Here is a 16115-nt window from a genome sequence, read left to right as displayed (position 1 = left end):
AAATCACAGCAGGATGTGCCGCATCACGCGACATCCAGTCATTCTTAACTGATCATTTTCGACACCCCCATTTAGCGCGGCGATAGTCACGTAAAGTCATGCCTGTCTTCATGATTCCGGCTGTACAAGTTCTATTTCCATAAACTACTTTGACACGAACATCTAAAGAGCGCAAAACCGCGCCGCTGCGCAATCATCGATCATCGAAAAGGCAATTACACCCACCTTACATCGTCCTTACGCCCACCTTAAATCCACCCCACTAAAAAGTCGCATTGAGAAAAAAAAGTACGGGAAACACAGTGTAATGAATTTGATCGGCTGTGTTATCAGTCAATCAGAACTTTTCCGTGTCTCTTTTTTTTTCTTTGCCTAAGCGAAGACCAAGGTGTATATATTTGTAGGTGGTCTGTCTTTCTCAGTTTTTGTAGAAAAACAAGGGTAGAGAAGGGAAGAGTGGTTTCTCAAATCTAGCGTGACAAATCTAAAGGGTTATGATAAATTGTAAACAAATCGGGTTTAGATAATATCCGATGGTGTCTCTATCTACGAACTATGCAAACATAGTTAACATAATCATAAAACATACCTTTATAAACTCGATTTCCAAACGGCCAATAACCGCAATTCTCCAAATCATGCATTGTTTTTCTGCTTAAAATGGCCAATGACCGGTCTCTCTCCATCAAGAGGACCTACAATCGAAAATTTTGCAACTGTCATTAGCTTCAGCATGATGCGAGGCCAATGACTCTCTCTTGCTCATTCATTGAAAACAAAAGGGCCTAGCCTTGACCAAATTCACGCTAACAAAATTCAAGTTGGCCTCTAAAAAGGGCCAATGCCTGGTTGAAAATCAAAAATAGGCCAAGCATTAAAACTTATCATTTTTTCCACTCTTTTGGCAGTTTTTAGAGCAAAATCAATTATTAACGTGTAGCAGTAGTAAATGTGGTGAACAATATTTACATCGATTTTTTTCTGAATCAACAATCTGATGATTGGTCCTTTTGAATTGTTACTCACTTTTGCCATTTGAGACCACCTACAAATATACACACCTTGGCAAATACGTTGACAGCCGTCACGCGATGAGCGTAAATCAACCAGCCATGATGAAAAGGGCGACAGTTTCGCTCTGCTCCAAGTCATCCCCCCTTCCCCCATTCTTGGAATCTTCCGTTCCGTCCTTTGGCAGTAAAAGGACGAACAAGTTTCCGTTTGCTGAGCGATGGGGGGATTAGCGAAGAAATTGATCCGTAGCGCCTGGCAGGCAGGCAACCTTCGAGGCACCCGAATTGACGGCTGTCAGAAGTTTGTTCGAGGTGGGATGGGAAGGAAGGGCCTATTGGAGCACTTTCTGTTCTTGATCCGTCGATAGAAATGGTGATTGAAATTGGAGGAAGCATGTGTCGCGCTCAATTTGTTTTAGTAATTTTTGATTGATTGGGAAAGAAGTGGGGTGGTTTGTTTCATAGAGACAAATTTGTTTCGGCGAAGTTCGAACGTTTCATTCACACCGAACTCCAGTAAGGTCGCAGGAGTTCAATAGACGTAGTAAAGTCATCTCTGCATCAAACGAAAAACTTTCACGCCTCCCCATTTCCACCAATCAAATTTCCGACCGCCTGCATTATCTGTGACTGTGACAGCAATCGCACACAGAGCTGTACATGCGATACGCTTTATATTTCCTTATTCGATGCCCGATAATTGCGTTTCAAATCTCATTTTCCTCGTCTCCTATCCCCCTCGTACACTTTAGACACGAAGTAATTGCCTTGCGAACTTTTAGCTTAGCTTAGCTTAGCTTAGACTGACTACACATATCAATGGTTGCTATTCCGTGATTGACCGAAGTCAGTGAAAATGCACAAAGAATCAACTAGAAGTTCAGCTGGGATTGGCCATAATCTTCTTCAGTGTGCATAATTCAGTGCCTCTATTTATACAAGGTCAATAACGGCGCCGGCCATGTCCTTGCAGTCAGGTGGGATTGAGGGAAGGAATGTTAGTGTGTAACCTTTGCTATTTGGAGACCGTGTTTGCCTCTGCATCTCCACAAAGGTTACTGGGAGGGATGTTTGTTAATGGGGAGGATCGTTGGGTCAAAGGATTCACTTTGATAAGCGATTAGACCATGATAAACAATGATTTGTGAGATATATACATGCTTATACGTAAATATAATTGTTCATATAATTTCTATGTAGAGGAAAATTATGCCGACACTTGAGGTGACGAACCATTCAAAGTTTGTTGAACAAATACCTAAATGTAACATTCCTACAGCTGTCAGTACGAAAGCATGTGTTATTATATTTTACTCATTTGAAAAGAAACAAAAGACTCAATTGGTTGGGACATCATAGAACACTCTTATTCTTATGCCGACACTTACAGTGGCGAACCATCCAAAGTTTGTTGAATAAAGTGAACCTTTCGCAAGTCTACACTTGTAGTGTCGAACCATTCAAAGTTTTTTTAATTACAAAAATAAAGGTATATAAGGGGTGTTCTGAAAAAAAATGTTAAACATAAATAAATCATGAATCATAGTTTGTGTCGACACTCACAGTGACGAACCATCCATAGTTTGTTGAAACATCATATTTACATCCCACCATTGTAACGATTAAATGTGCAGTCATACATATTTTATAGATTAGAAATAGTAGCATGAAACGAGCTCACCAATTGATCCGTTATCCTTGACTTAGCAGCCACAATCCACTTTCAGCTTCACTCGTTTGCTCGGCTAGCACTCAGAAAAAAAAAAATAGGCGCGCGACCCGAAAAAAACACGGACGACAGCTCGGGCTTTCTTGACGCACTGCCCAGGAGCAAGCGTCAAGGTCGTCGAAAGATCAAAAAGAACGAACCGATCGCGGCACTTTTTAACTTACTCCAACCGAACTCCCCGATCACGCCACTTTTTCACTTACTAGACCGACGCGCGACATGTTTGATCCTGCCCTCGTCGCTCGCTCCGGTAAAAGCAAGCGTCAAGGTCGAAAGATCAAACAGAACTTATCGATCGCGGCACTTTTTCACTTACTCCAACCGAACTCCCCGATCACGCCACTTTTTCACTTACTAGACCGACGCGCGACATGTTTGATCCTGCCCTCGTCGCTCGCTCCGGTAAAAGCAAGCGTCAAGGTCGAAAGATCAAACAGAACTCATAATTGCCTTGCGAACTTTTAAGCGCAAAACGAATATCCAGTTAATGAATGTATGTATATGTACAAACTTCTGACGGTACATGTGTGCCTGGCATGTTGCATATCAATTTTACGTCAGCGCTTTTCGATGAGAAGAATCGATTGCAATTGCGAACGGGAAAATCATGTTTGCTGTGTGAGAAAGGGAAAAGTTTTCCCAAGAGTAATCCACGGTTGTCATCAAAAGTGAAAAAATCTTTAAGTCTGATAATGAAGACATTTTATTATAATTTGATCGTGTTTTCGATCAATCGCAGCTGAAAGAAGGGCCAAACATAAAGGGCGAATCTTGAACTTCATGTAGATTTGTTAAATCACACCTATTTCAGACTCAACTGAAAAAGAATTCAATCATAATAATCAGGTCGGTTTTAGACATAGAGTTGTGTTCAGAATAATAGTAGTGAAAGCCGTTTTTCATGCAAAATGGTCATCTTTGGTATGCTATAACATTATTGCCCTATGAGCAATTGGCATGAAATTTTGACAGAAAACTACGAGTATGCTCAATTTTATTATCACAAGGTTTTGCAATTTCCGAAGCACCTGTTAAAAAGTTAAGCACTAACTTGACTGACTTGACTGAGTTGGCTGACTTTTGACTGACTTTCAACTGTTCTTTGACTGAATTTGAACCTACCTTTGGCTGATTTTTGTCTGACTTTTGACTGATTTTTGACTGACTTTTGATTGACTTTGGAATGACTTTGGCTGTTTTTTGACTGGTTTTGGACTAACTTGACTGATTTTTGACTAACTTTTGACTGACTTGACAGATTTTTGACTGACTTCTAACTTTGACTGACTTTGGACTGACTTTTGACTGACTTGACTGACTTTTGACCGATTTTTAGCCAACTTTTGACTGACTTCTGACTTTGGACTGAATTTTTGAGTGATTTCTGACTGACTTTTGATTGTTTTTGGCTGAGTTTGTACTGACTTTTGACTGAATATTTCCTGACTTGACTGATTTTTGACTAACTTATGACTCACTTGAGTGATTTTTGACTGACTTGACTGATTTTTGACTGACTTTTGACTGACTTTTGACTGGTTTTTGACTGATTTTTGACTGACTTTTGGCTGTTTTTTGACTGACTTTTGACTGAATTTTGACTAACTGTCGACTGACTTTTGACTGACTTGACTGTTTTTTGACTGACTTTGGACTGATTTTTGCCTGACTTCTGACTGACTTTTGACCGAATTTGGACTGAACTTTTGACTGACTTTTGACTGACTTCTGACTGGTTTTAGACTGAATTTGAACTGGTTTGACTGAGTGCTGACTGGCTTTTGACTGATTGTTGACTGTTTTTGGCTGACTTTGGACTGATTTTTGACTGACTGATTTTGGCTGATTTTTTACTGACTTTTGACTGTATTTTGACTGAATTTTGACTGACTTGACTGATTTTTGACTGACTTTCGACTGACTTTGGACTGACTTTTTACTGATTTTTGACTGACTTTGGACTGACTTTTGATCGACTTTTGATTGACTTTTGACTGATTTTTGACTGACTTTTGACTGGTTTTCGACTGATCTTTAACTGACCTTTAACTGACTTTTGACTGGCGTGAACCTATATCAAAAATTCTGCTGAAATTCGTACAAAACAAAATCAATTAAGTAAAGTTTCAAACAATATTTTGACAATATTCATAATTTTCAAAAAAAAAAGTATAGTTGACATACATTATGGAACAAATTCAAACAGAACTTTGAACAAATTCGTGCAAAATTTAGATGAAATTAAAAAATTTCTGGAATTGAACGAAATTTAATTTCAATTCTTTTAAAAATTCATTCGAGTAAAATCAATCGGAATTTGAATTAAAAGGACAATTATCAAATTTGTCTTAACTCAGACAACATGCAATCGAATTGTAATCCAATTGAAAATGAATTTTGTCAAAATTGTCACAAAACTCATAATAGTTTTGACCGAATTGCAAATTAATTGGAACAAAAATGAACATGAAACTAAATCGAGCAATTTGGCACAAATTAAGGTAAAATAGAGACAAAATAGTTCGAATTTGATTATTTTAATAGAAGAAACATATCTAAAATAAAAATAATGCTTTCTATCAGTTGATTTATCGCTTAGGCTCAATCGCGTGTAATGCTTTGCGGAGCCGGAGATCCCCAATAATCCTTCAGAAATACATCATTTCCCAAAACGACATATTGGTACTGCCAAACGGACGAATGCTGCCACAATGGAAACAACACGCATAAAAACGAAGCTTTCGTAGCAAAAGCTTGCCGTTTTTCGGTACTGATGAAATATCTCGTTCCTAATCTTCTTAGGCCCTGTCACAACGCAATGCGGGAACGATTTTGTCGGCTTTTGTGGAGGATTGTTTTCCCGAGTACGACGAAACAAATACCGCATTTATGAATGATGAAACACTCTGTCGGCTCTATCATTACTTACGATGGGTGTGGTGTAGGCTTTGCGTGTGATGCTCAATAGTGGTTTCTCTGTTTCTTGGATATGATTGGTCATGGAAAAACCACGTCATTTAGGGATGTCAGGACAAAACATATTGTAGTTGTAATTATGATAAAAATCTACGAGCTCAGGTTGGATTCGAACCCACGACTCTTATATGCTAGACGAGTGCTTTACCAACTAAACTACCGAGCTACTCGATAGTTTAGTTGGTAAAGCGCTCGTCTAGCGCAAAGTCAAAGGGTTCGAATCTCACTTGAGCATGTGTATTTTTTTTCCATAATTTATCCATCTTTTCCACGCGTAAAGAGCTAATTTATTTTATTTCTGTAATTACTTAATTGCAGAATGTCCAGGCTCTGTAAAGGTTTTATGATAGTTTTATAGTGCAAATGGTGCCCTATCAAATCACAATTGAATTTTTATTGTTTCCACGCAACCAAAGTTTTTAAAAAATTACTTCTCGATAATACTTCTGAACATATTCAAAATTTGAAGGAAAAACAGAAATATTACAAACGATCATTCTTTAAAGTCATAATAAAACGTACTCTAGAAGAGTTCACTGAGTTTCCTCCGTGAGCATTCGTAAGCATGTTAGCAATTTTTCTTTTAATCATAGAAAAATTTCCATACGACCAGTAGCCCAGTAGCATGAACATCGTCCTGATGCAATCACATTTACGAGATAAATAAATCAAAACGAGAAACTTCGATCTCAGTTGCAACAGCAGCAGCGGCAGCAGCAGCAGTCCTAGCAGAAAACTCTTTAGCCCAACAATTTGCACGTAAATGGAGATGCATGGTTGTTTCCAGTTTCACGACAGTCACGCTGCTAGAGCATTGCATCTTGCTACTTCTCAAGATCTGTTTCCGAGTGGAGCGTCTTCGTAGCCCATAACTTTGTTGCACTCTCCGGAAGAAACGGAAGTTTAGAGACGTTGAAGCGAATGTTGTATGTGTGTAATTTGATTTTATGCTCGAAATAAAAGCATGACGAATGTTATTCTTTTTATTTCATGTATTTTTTCTTAAATTTTACCTCCCGTCTCTTGTCGCACTGCACCTGACTTCTTCCGAATGACCTTGCTCCTTGTACTTGTTAGCGGGCACAGCGTCAGTACCAAAGCATGGTAGGAAGTCCGATTTCATCCTCGTGTTGTGCCATCTGAGCTTACTCGGATATTTTATTTCTTATCTATCTGAATTGAGAAGCATTGCAGTTGTACTAGATAGGGTTACAGTTTTCACAGCAGTTCCAACATTGAATGGACGTGGCCAAGACAAAACTGAATCAAATTAGTTTGAATTATCATTTTTTTTTTTTTTGATTGTATCAAACATTGAGCTTAAGTTAAGCTTATGAAATATATTAACATATATTCTATTTGTTTTTTTTTCTAATACTTTAAATCATTCAAATTTGACAAAATTTGTTAAATATTGTAAAAATTATGGATTTTTCAAAATTTGATCAAGTTTGTTTAAAGTTGTTCAAATGAGTATAAATTTGTTCATACTTGTTAAAAAAATCAAACTCTTTTAAATTTGTTCAATTTTTTTCATTTTATTTCAAATTTGTTTATTATATTTTCTATATTCTATATTCTATAACTATAACATTTGACCAAATTTTTTTCGAAATTTTAATTTTTTTGAAATCAATTTTGTTTAAATTTGTTGAAATGTGTAAAATATTTTCAAATTTGTCAATAAAATCAAGCTTGTTTAAACTTTCAAATTTATTCAAACTATTTCAACATTTGAAAATTTGTACAAATTTGCTCAAACTCTAAAATTACAAAATTCAGTTGATTTGAGTACCTTAGAATTTTGATTTTCTATTGAGAAAGCTTCAATCCGCCTTCTAGTGGCTCAATGCGGGAGTTTTTCGTTTCTCGAGCAGATTTCCCGAGTATTGTATTTAAACTCCGGAGCTCAAACCAGATTTTCCCTTAAATTGTGTTCATTCGCTGGCTAATGTCGGCTGTAACCAAGCGCGTTTATCCCATCCACAGCCAAAGACAGAGCCAGCCGTTATTGTGCTTATTCTTCATTGTCACATTTAGTTTTTACTAGAGATGAGATTTGGCATAGCTCCGATAATGCTGTTGCTGCAAATTCCATTGCACGGAAGGAGAGATAGGACGTAAGAAACAAAAATTGATTTACAATTTTATTTTTCAGTACGGTTATCCTTCTTCCGAATAGCGCGAGGGATTGTTGGCGCTAAGCCATCGAAAGACGATTAGAACCGTTTGCAGACCGCTATCGAGCTGAGCGGAAATTTGTTTCGGAATCAATTGACGATAAATAGGGAACACGGAAGATTTGGTACAAGGTTGTCAATCCCTGATTTTCAACTGACTTTTGACTGACTTTTGACTGACTTTCGACTGACTTTTGACTGACTTATGACAGAATTTTGACTGACTTTGAATGACTTTTGACTGGCTTCTGACAGGCTTTTGATTGACTTTTGACTGACTTTCGACTGGCTTCTGACAGGCTTTGACTGGCTTGAATGACTTGACTGGCTTTTGATGGAATTTTGATTGACTTGACTGACTTTTCATTGACTTTTAACTGATTTTTAATTGACTTTTGACAGTTTTTTATTAATTTTATTTTTGTTTGACTTTTGACTGACTTTTGATTAATTGGTGACTGAAGTTTGACTAACTTTGAATGACTTGACTGACTTGACTGGCTTGACTGACTTGACTGACTTGACTGACTTGACTGATCTGACTGATCTGACTGATCTGACTGATCTGACTGATTTGACTGATCTGACTGATCTGACTGATCTGACTGATCTGACTGATCTGACTGATCTGACTGATTGGATTGATCTGACTCATATGACTTGAAGGAATGACTGATCTGACTGATTTGATTGATCCGATTGATCTGACTGATCTGACTGATCTGACTTGAAAGAATGACTGATATTATTGATTTGACTGATCTGGCCAGATGATCTAACTTGATCATGAAAAATTTCAAAGCTCATCTCTGGAAATTTCTAGTGTTTTTTAAAAGTCATTCGTCGTGGACAAAAGAAATTTTCTGTGAACTGCTTGAAGGAATTACTTGAGAAATCTTTGGAAAATAAATGATTTTTATAAGGAATCCTCGAAGGAATACTGATACCTAGCAATAATATACAAAGAAATCTCCTTTTAACCTTGAAGAAAACTTTCTGAAGAAATCCTTGAATTGATTTCAGAAGAAATCCTCAGAGGAATTTCTGAAAAAAAGAACTAGGTGGAATCCCTTGATAAATTTCAATGAAAATCTTTGGAAAACTCTTGGTGGCCCACTGGAGAGATTCCTGAAGTTTTTGCAATGAACCATAAAGCAACGTTCAAAGTAATTCATGGACGAAATCTCGGAGCAGTTCTTGAGAAAATTATTGGAGAAATTCCACCAAAAATTCTCAAAGATTTTCTGGATTCTATATATTTGGAAGAAAACTGTTTGTAACGATCACTGACAAATTTTCAGAAACAAAACCTAGATTGTTATTTAAAGCTTACGCAATAATCCTGAAATATTTAATAAACTGATCTCTGGGAAACTGTATGCAGGGATCTAGATAAAAATGAGGAAATCTTAGTTGAAACCAATCAAAGATTTTTTTAAATAGTGAGGAAACCGGAAGAAACGCTCAAAAAAATAGTTTGATAAATCTGTGAAACAATTCACGATGAAAATTATTTGAAAAATCCAAGGGGAAACCTAGGAAAAGTTCTTGGAAGTTTTGAAAGAATCAATAGTGAAACTTTTTGAGACATTTTTGGTCGAATACTTAAACCATTTGTTGGAAGTAATCTTGAAGGAAATCTTGGAGGAATCCCTGGAAAAAAATCTGATGGAATTCCTCTAGGAATTACTAAAGAAATATATGTTCGAATATGTTCGAATTCAAATTCGAAAAACTAATAAATTTTTTTTTGGAAAACCCCTGAAGGAACCATCCAAAGAATCCTTAGAAAAATCTTGTAGATTCTTTAACGATTTTCTAAAATAATCCTTGCAAAAATTCTTAAAGGATCGCCTGAATATTTCGCAGTCCATTTTACGATAAAAAAAATCAAATTTTACGCGCTGAATTGAATTATGATTTCGGTTCAAGGGTGGGGATTGAGAATCATCAACCCAGACAACGTAAAAAGTCGTTAATTCATCCAATTTGCATCACAACCGCATAAAACGGTGAACGAAATCGTTTGATTGATGAGTTTCCTCGCATACAACGTTATTTTCTGAGTTCATCTGTGCATATTGTTTCGTCCCGTATACATGCACAAAGTAAGTCAAATCAATCCCTTGCAGCTGTCAAATCGACTTTGTTATCATAAATTGAGTCGCATAAGGTTACAGATTATTTCGCAATAAAATCTGTACACTCGAAAAATATGCCATTTTTCATCATATAAAATATGCACGCATATCGCCTCCACTTTTGTACGCATAAGACTGTTTGACGACATCTTATACGTGAAGCTTTGCACATATAAGCATCGCATAACATATAAGGTGATTTCGTTATACGTACATTTGGGTTGTCTGGGAAAATCTGTGTAATTCTAGAATCTGGAACAGAAACATTATTTCTTTTGAACGCCTTCTTGTTTGTGTTTTCGTAGATCTTTTGCTATGTTATGTATATAGCGTAGCGTTAAATCGAAAAAAAAAAAGGTTACGACTCAGACTCGAACTCAGATCACACTCGCGATGACCCGGGTCGCAATCGTTACGACTAGAACAGTTGTTATGAACCGTGGTTGTTAAACGGAGGTAGCTATGCAAATTTCTGCACTTTTTTCATGCAACACTAGTATAAAGTATAATATGAAATTGTAGTGTAAACATCTCAATGAGTTATGTTCGTTGGTGCACAAATTTGGTGAAGATGTAGAATATACTGTGATCTAAAGTTGTACTAATGCCGCAACGCTGTTTGATACATAATACTTCCTTAAAATTCGATTGCTTTAGTTTTTCATTAGTCCGATTACAATGAGCCTTAAAACGCATTTTGTATTTGCTGAATGTCGCTTACGAAAATTTGGTGCTGCCTCATAATACTTGCTTCAGTGACGAAATAACTGTAATGTAGTAACTCTGTATATTAAATTCCTTTCAGTACCATTTGTAGAAAATCGTCGTAGTTGTTTCCGCTGCCACTCTCTATCGCTTCATCCTCTTTTCCACTAGTTTATATTGTGTGTGTATCATACCTCCTCATTTTCCTCCCCTATTATTACCGACAAAAAAAAGTAGTTGTTTCTTTTCAGTCGTTATTTCATGTAGCAAATTTCGTAATTTCCTGTTTTCAAAACCCCGTTCGATTCTCACCGTATTTCGCAAACCACCAATATAAAATCGATCACTGTTACTATAAGACTACCTATAACTACTCCTCAAAGTTTAGGATCTAAGAATCATTTCCTGTTACCCCCTTCTGTCTCCGACATAAAGCTAAATGGAAGCAATTGTTCAGCGACGATATTAATCTCGGTTTCTTTTTCTTCCCCGTTTTTTTATTCATCAACCTATGTGACTCCTGTTACCAACCCTGGATGGAATGGACTCGAACAACAGCAGCGGTTTGCGTGCCCTGGCCAGCCGAAGGTAAGAACTTTTTCAGCAACAATCCTCCTCCGAGGCGACGAACTCCCTAAGTCCAGATTGTGCGATAAAATGGGAGTATTTTTTTCTTACCGGCACCGACTGTTCTTCCCCTTTTTGCGGGGCAGGAAGTTGGTGCTTACAGTGTACAGTTAATAATAGATTTAGGAACACACGGTTTGGCCCTATGCTGGGACCGCCACCAACCCACAAAGGGTAGATTGTAGGAGTAAGGTGCGGTACATAAAGTTTCTGGAAAAGTAGTTTTAAGAGTGAGAAAATGTGCTTTCTACGATGAAGGTTTTTTTTTATCCCTAGGAGTAAGAGAGAAAGGTTTTCTGGCAATCCCGGGCTCCGATTCCGGGACCCGGATTGAAGCAAAACTTTGCAATTGTATATAGGATCACAAACAAATAAGAGTAGTATGTAAGGCTTAAAGCAGAATTTGTTTTTAATTTTCTTTTTGTTTTTGATAATTTGAATTGGATCATTGGTTTTGTTTTCGATACTTATATTTTTGATGAAATATGAAATTTATGTATTTGATTTTTTTTTGTTAATTTATTAGAAAAAAAATGAACAATTGACAGAGTAAAGATTCTTAAGTTTAATTATTCGCTGTGTTTTCTTTATTTACTGCCGAGACTTTAACAACACGTCGTGTTATGCAAGAGTGAATTTGATGCTGACTACTAAAAAATGACTCCACGATTTTACTTTACTTCAACAAAGTTTCCAAGATCCGTGAGATACAAATATTTATTTCTTGATTTTCATTGAAAACGTTAAAATTGCAGTCTGGTACAACATTATAGTGAAACCACAGACAAACAGACGTAATACTTACATAGTGCAATTTTCTTTAAAATCCATGGTCAACTTTAGGGCTGTAACAATATTGATATTATCGATAATATCCATAATATGATTCTACCCCATTACCCCGAATCCCATTACCCCGATTGCCATTAACCCGAACGCCGTTACTCCGAATTACATATCCCCGAATGACATTACCCCGAATTCCAATATCATAGGGAAATGTCATCAATATCATCTTGTCAAGATATTTGTGGATTCGGGGAAATCGCATTCGGGATGATGGAATTCGGGGTAATGGTACATTCGGGGTGATGGCATTCGGGGAAATGGCATTCGGGGTAATGGGGTAGAATCCCATAATATAGGTTTAATTTCAACGATACAATATCCGATATCTTTCGATCGGATGTTTTGCGATATCGATGAGAGATATAGCATAGCATAACTAAGCTCCATATGAGCATAATCTGGTGGTTTTGTTGCATGAAATAGGTTTATGTGCAACAAAACCTGTAAATGGCAATAGTGTGAAACGTCAAACATAAAAAAACGATTCACGCGCCTCTGGTTGTGAGGTCTGGAATATAGGAAATAGAAAAAGATCGTTTAAAGCGTTACGTCTGTTTGTCTGTGGTAGGACATTACATTAAAGGTAAGTTACTTTTCTGGCCGAATCGGCAAACATGCAATGAAAAAAATGTGATTGATCAATCTGACCTAAATAACCAATAAGATTTGGCTGCTCATACCAACTAGTTTGCAGATCATCATTGATTTGAATGTAATTCAACTGAATTGGTCAATATTCTGCTTTGAAACTTAGAGGCGAACGTCCCAACCTGATACCTGGCGAATAGCCTGGGTAAGCTGTACACCCAGAGAAAACGGTAGATCACGATGTATCGATTATCCTACTATATCTGAAAACCCGCGTCTTGGTATCTATCAGGGAAACCGGTCGACTCGATACAAGGCAGCTAGGTAAAGATATCAAAAATGATAAGCCTGATTGTGAGAGATAATTGACTTTACACAACGATCATAGCTGGAACAAGGCAAGATACTGTTCCTCCCAAGTAACCAAATAGCACTTTAATTCGCCCTGTTTGCCAATATAGCACTAGTTCAGGGCTGACATTAGGTGCGCACATCAAGAGATCAAAGGCTGATTTTTTCAGGCATTCAGAAAAACGATCAGTTGTGAAGAGCACTCAATGGCTGCAGGAGATTATCAACAGATGCCTCGGTATCCCCACAACTGAATCCGTAATGTGCAGTTCTGCCAGAAGTCGATAACAACTGAAATTAGGTAACGAAAGCATTAGACTGGAACTGAACTGGTCATCGTAGACAGGCAAACCCAGAGGCTGGAAGGAATCATCTATCAAAGCCGTGACAACATACACGAACTGGAAACAAGCTTTTGTAGTGAACAGCAATTCATTTAAGAGGCGTTAAATTCGGTGATGGTCGATATACGAGAAGTTGAGGATCAATGACCGGTTCATCAACTTGAGTTCAACAATAAACATGCGCAGCCCTCACTCCGAAAGCACTGATTATTTACGCGTAGCTCGAATGCTAGTACGACAGCTGTCTAAGCCAAAACGTCAAAATCATCATAGGAGAACTAATCGGAATGTTGACCAAGAGCAAAAAAAAAAACGATTTTTTAAAGTTCTGTACAGACTAACGAAAACGATATAGGGCGTGTGTACCAGTGATAGTGGCAATAGTAACGGGTTGAGGAATACAAAATCGTCAGAAAATAACGGATGCTGGTTTTTCATATCTGAATACGTCATACGAAAGCTTCTCTATGAATGATAAAATCATTGAATCTTTCAAAAAAGCATTTCCTCCATTACTGCAACATGTCCTAGTAATAGTGGTATTTGCTAACGTCTGTTCCTGAGTCTGTTCTGAGCGGGGAAGATGCAGCACAAAACACAACAGAGGAAAATTCTATCAAAAATGAGTGCCATCACCTTTCTGCGAGGCCTGTTTTATTCGGTCGGGTCACTCGAGAGTTCTTCTGAGGTGTGAGTAAAGGTGAGCGTAGCAGCAAGAAAGAAAGATTGCCAGGAAAAAATCCAAGCATTTCGACGCACTCTCACTCGCTCGCTGCGTTTGTTTTTTTTTTGCTCCTCATAAATACCTCGAAATTGCCTCATTTTTGCATCGCATCAAGCCTGGGAACAGCGCCGTATTAAAAAAAATGGGGGAAGGTCTATAAAAACCCCACCTCATCCCGCAAAGCATTCGAGCCGCAAGCCGGGATATGCAGGGGTAAGTATGGGAGCATCTTGAAGTAATTGAGGTGATTGAAAGGTGGAAGCAACCTTCGATCAACACCTGAATGGTACTGATAGAGTCAACAATGAAGGTCAAGACGACGGAAGAAATGTCTACGTCCGTCTGTTCAGCAAACGATGCAAACCAACGAGGGAAGTCAAGAATTCACCATCAAGATGAACACAAAGAAACAGCAGACTATTTGGCTGAACATGCTGATAGACACTATCAGGGAAACAGAACAGTTATCGGAGGAGGTGATATGCCCTAACTATAAAAAATGCATACAGTTGGAATATGCGAATTTCAATATGATCACCATCGTAAATGTGGTAATTGAGGTCCTCCCAGGTAATTTTATCAAACCGGTTTAGTTGACGGCCGATCGAGAACCGACCTGATCTTTACTAGTGAAAAAATGTAGTGGATATCAGGTCTCAATCCATAATACTTCCATCGACCTTAATATTCATCAGAATGCTTGGTGGGCTAAATTGAGAACAGGATGAATGAACGACGTCATCACAGGCAATCGGAAAATGCAGAGGAACAACACCTGGAACGTAGGGGGGTCTGTAGCCTTGAGGTTACGCTTTCGCTTCATAAGCGGAAGGTCATGGGTTCGATTCCCAGCCCCTCCACAAAAAATTCGTCCAGCCACCAGAAGACGCCTCACGGAGGACCGTGCTTTGAGGAGCACATCCATCCTCCGTCAGTATCAGATGGTGAGTGAGACAAACTGACCCTATTCGCAGGCAGCTAGCCTCACTAACAGCAGAGCTCTCTCCTACCTGCTCGGTGTGAGAGTAAAAGAGTAGGAGAGAGTGAAAGTAGATGTAAATAAGGATAAGTTGAAAATAGATCTGTATCGGTAAAGAAGCTACAGATCAGCTGATTGCGGCACAGTAGTGGCCACGAGCACAGAGTGCCTTTAAAAAAAAAAAAAAAAAAATTACCAACATCAAGGACCCAATTCCACCTGGACAACAAACAAACATTATTTACAACATACCATGCAAAGATTGTTCAGCCTGTTACGTAAGAATGACGACCAACAAGTTGAACACACGAGTGAGCGGTCACAGAACACTTTACAACACACACACGCCACCGACCCACAGATCATCCTCCTCAGCCAGAAAACAGCTTTACTCGAACACAGCATCCAGAACAACCACCGTTTTGACCTAGAAAAAGTTAAAATTTTAGGCAAACATAACAAACAGTACAAACTACCTCTTCTCGAAATGTGCCATATAGTAAACATTGAGTACAGTATTAACAGAGGAACAGATACAGATGGATTAAGTGCAATATATGCAGGCATTCTACATGCAATCAAGAATCGAACAAACACTAACAGACTAAATATACCACCAACACAATCACAAAATGTGCAAACACAATAAACACAGACAACATCAAGGAAGAACATACGAACACTAGTTCATTTCCATCAGTTAGGAAAGGCAAAAGCAACTGTGCGCCGGCGATTATCGCGTAGAGCTTTTATCGAAAAGCGTATGGGCCGGCGAAAGCTAGATTGAAAGCCTAGGGAAACATTTCGGAATACAGTGAGAGCAGGTCCGTCCCACTCGGGCTCAGATTGGGTACCACTTCTAGTACTGCATTTGGTCCCTCGGTAGTGCAAAAAGTACCCAAGTTTGAC

At 38.1% G+C, this 16115-nt stretch overlaps 1 protein-coding gene across 1 annotated transcript in view; it reads left to right on the top strand.

Annotated features, from left to right (window-relative positions):
* Positions 1-16115, top strand: part of LOC5568122 (mucin-5AC) — a gene marked incomplete in the record, with an annotated part of 650382 nt that overhangs the window by 575744 nt on the left and 58523 nt on the right. The window contains 1 exon segment of the mRNA XM_021840965.1: positions 11303-11332. Within this exon segment, the coding sequence (XP_021696657.1) occupies positions 11303-11332 (30 nt within the window).

This window comes from Aedes aegypti, chromosome 2 (assembly GCF_002204515.2).
Source record: "Aedes aegypti strain LVP_AGWG chromosome 2, AaegL5.0 Primary Assembly, whole genome shotgun sequence".
Lineage (NCBI taxonomy): Eukaryota > Metazoa > Arthropoda > Insecta > Diptera > Culicidae > Aedes > Aedes aegypti.
The sequence above is the reverse complement of the archived record's forward strand: the minus strand, read 5'-3'. Positions and strand labels throughout refer to the sequence as shown.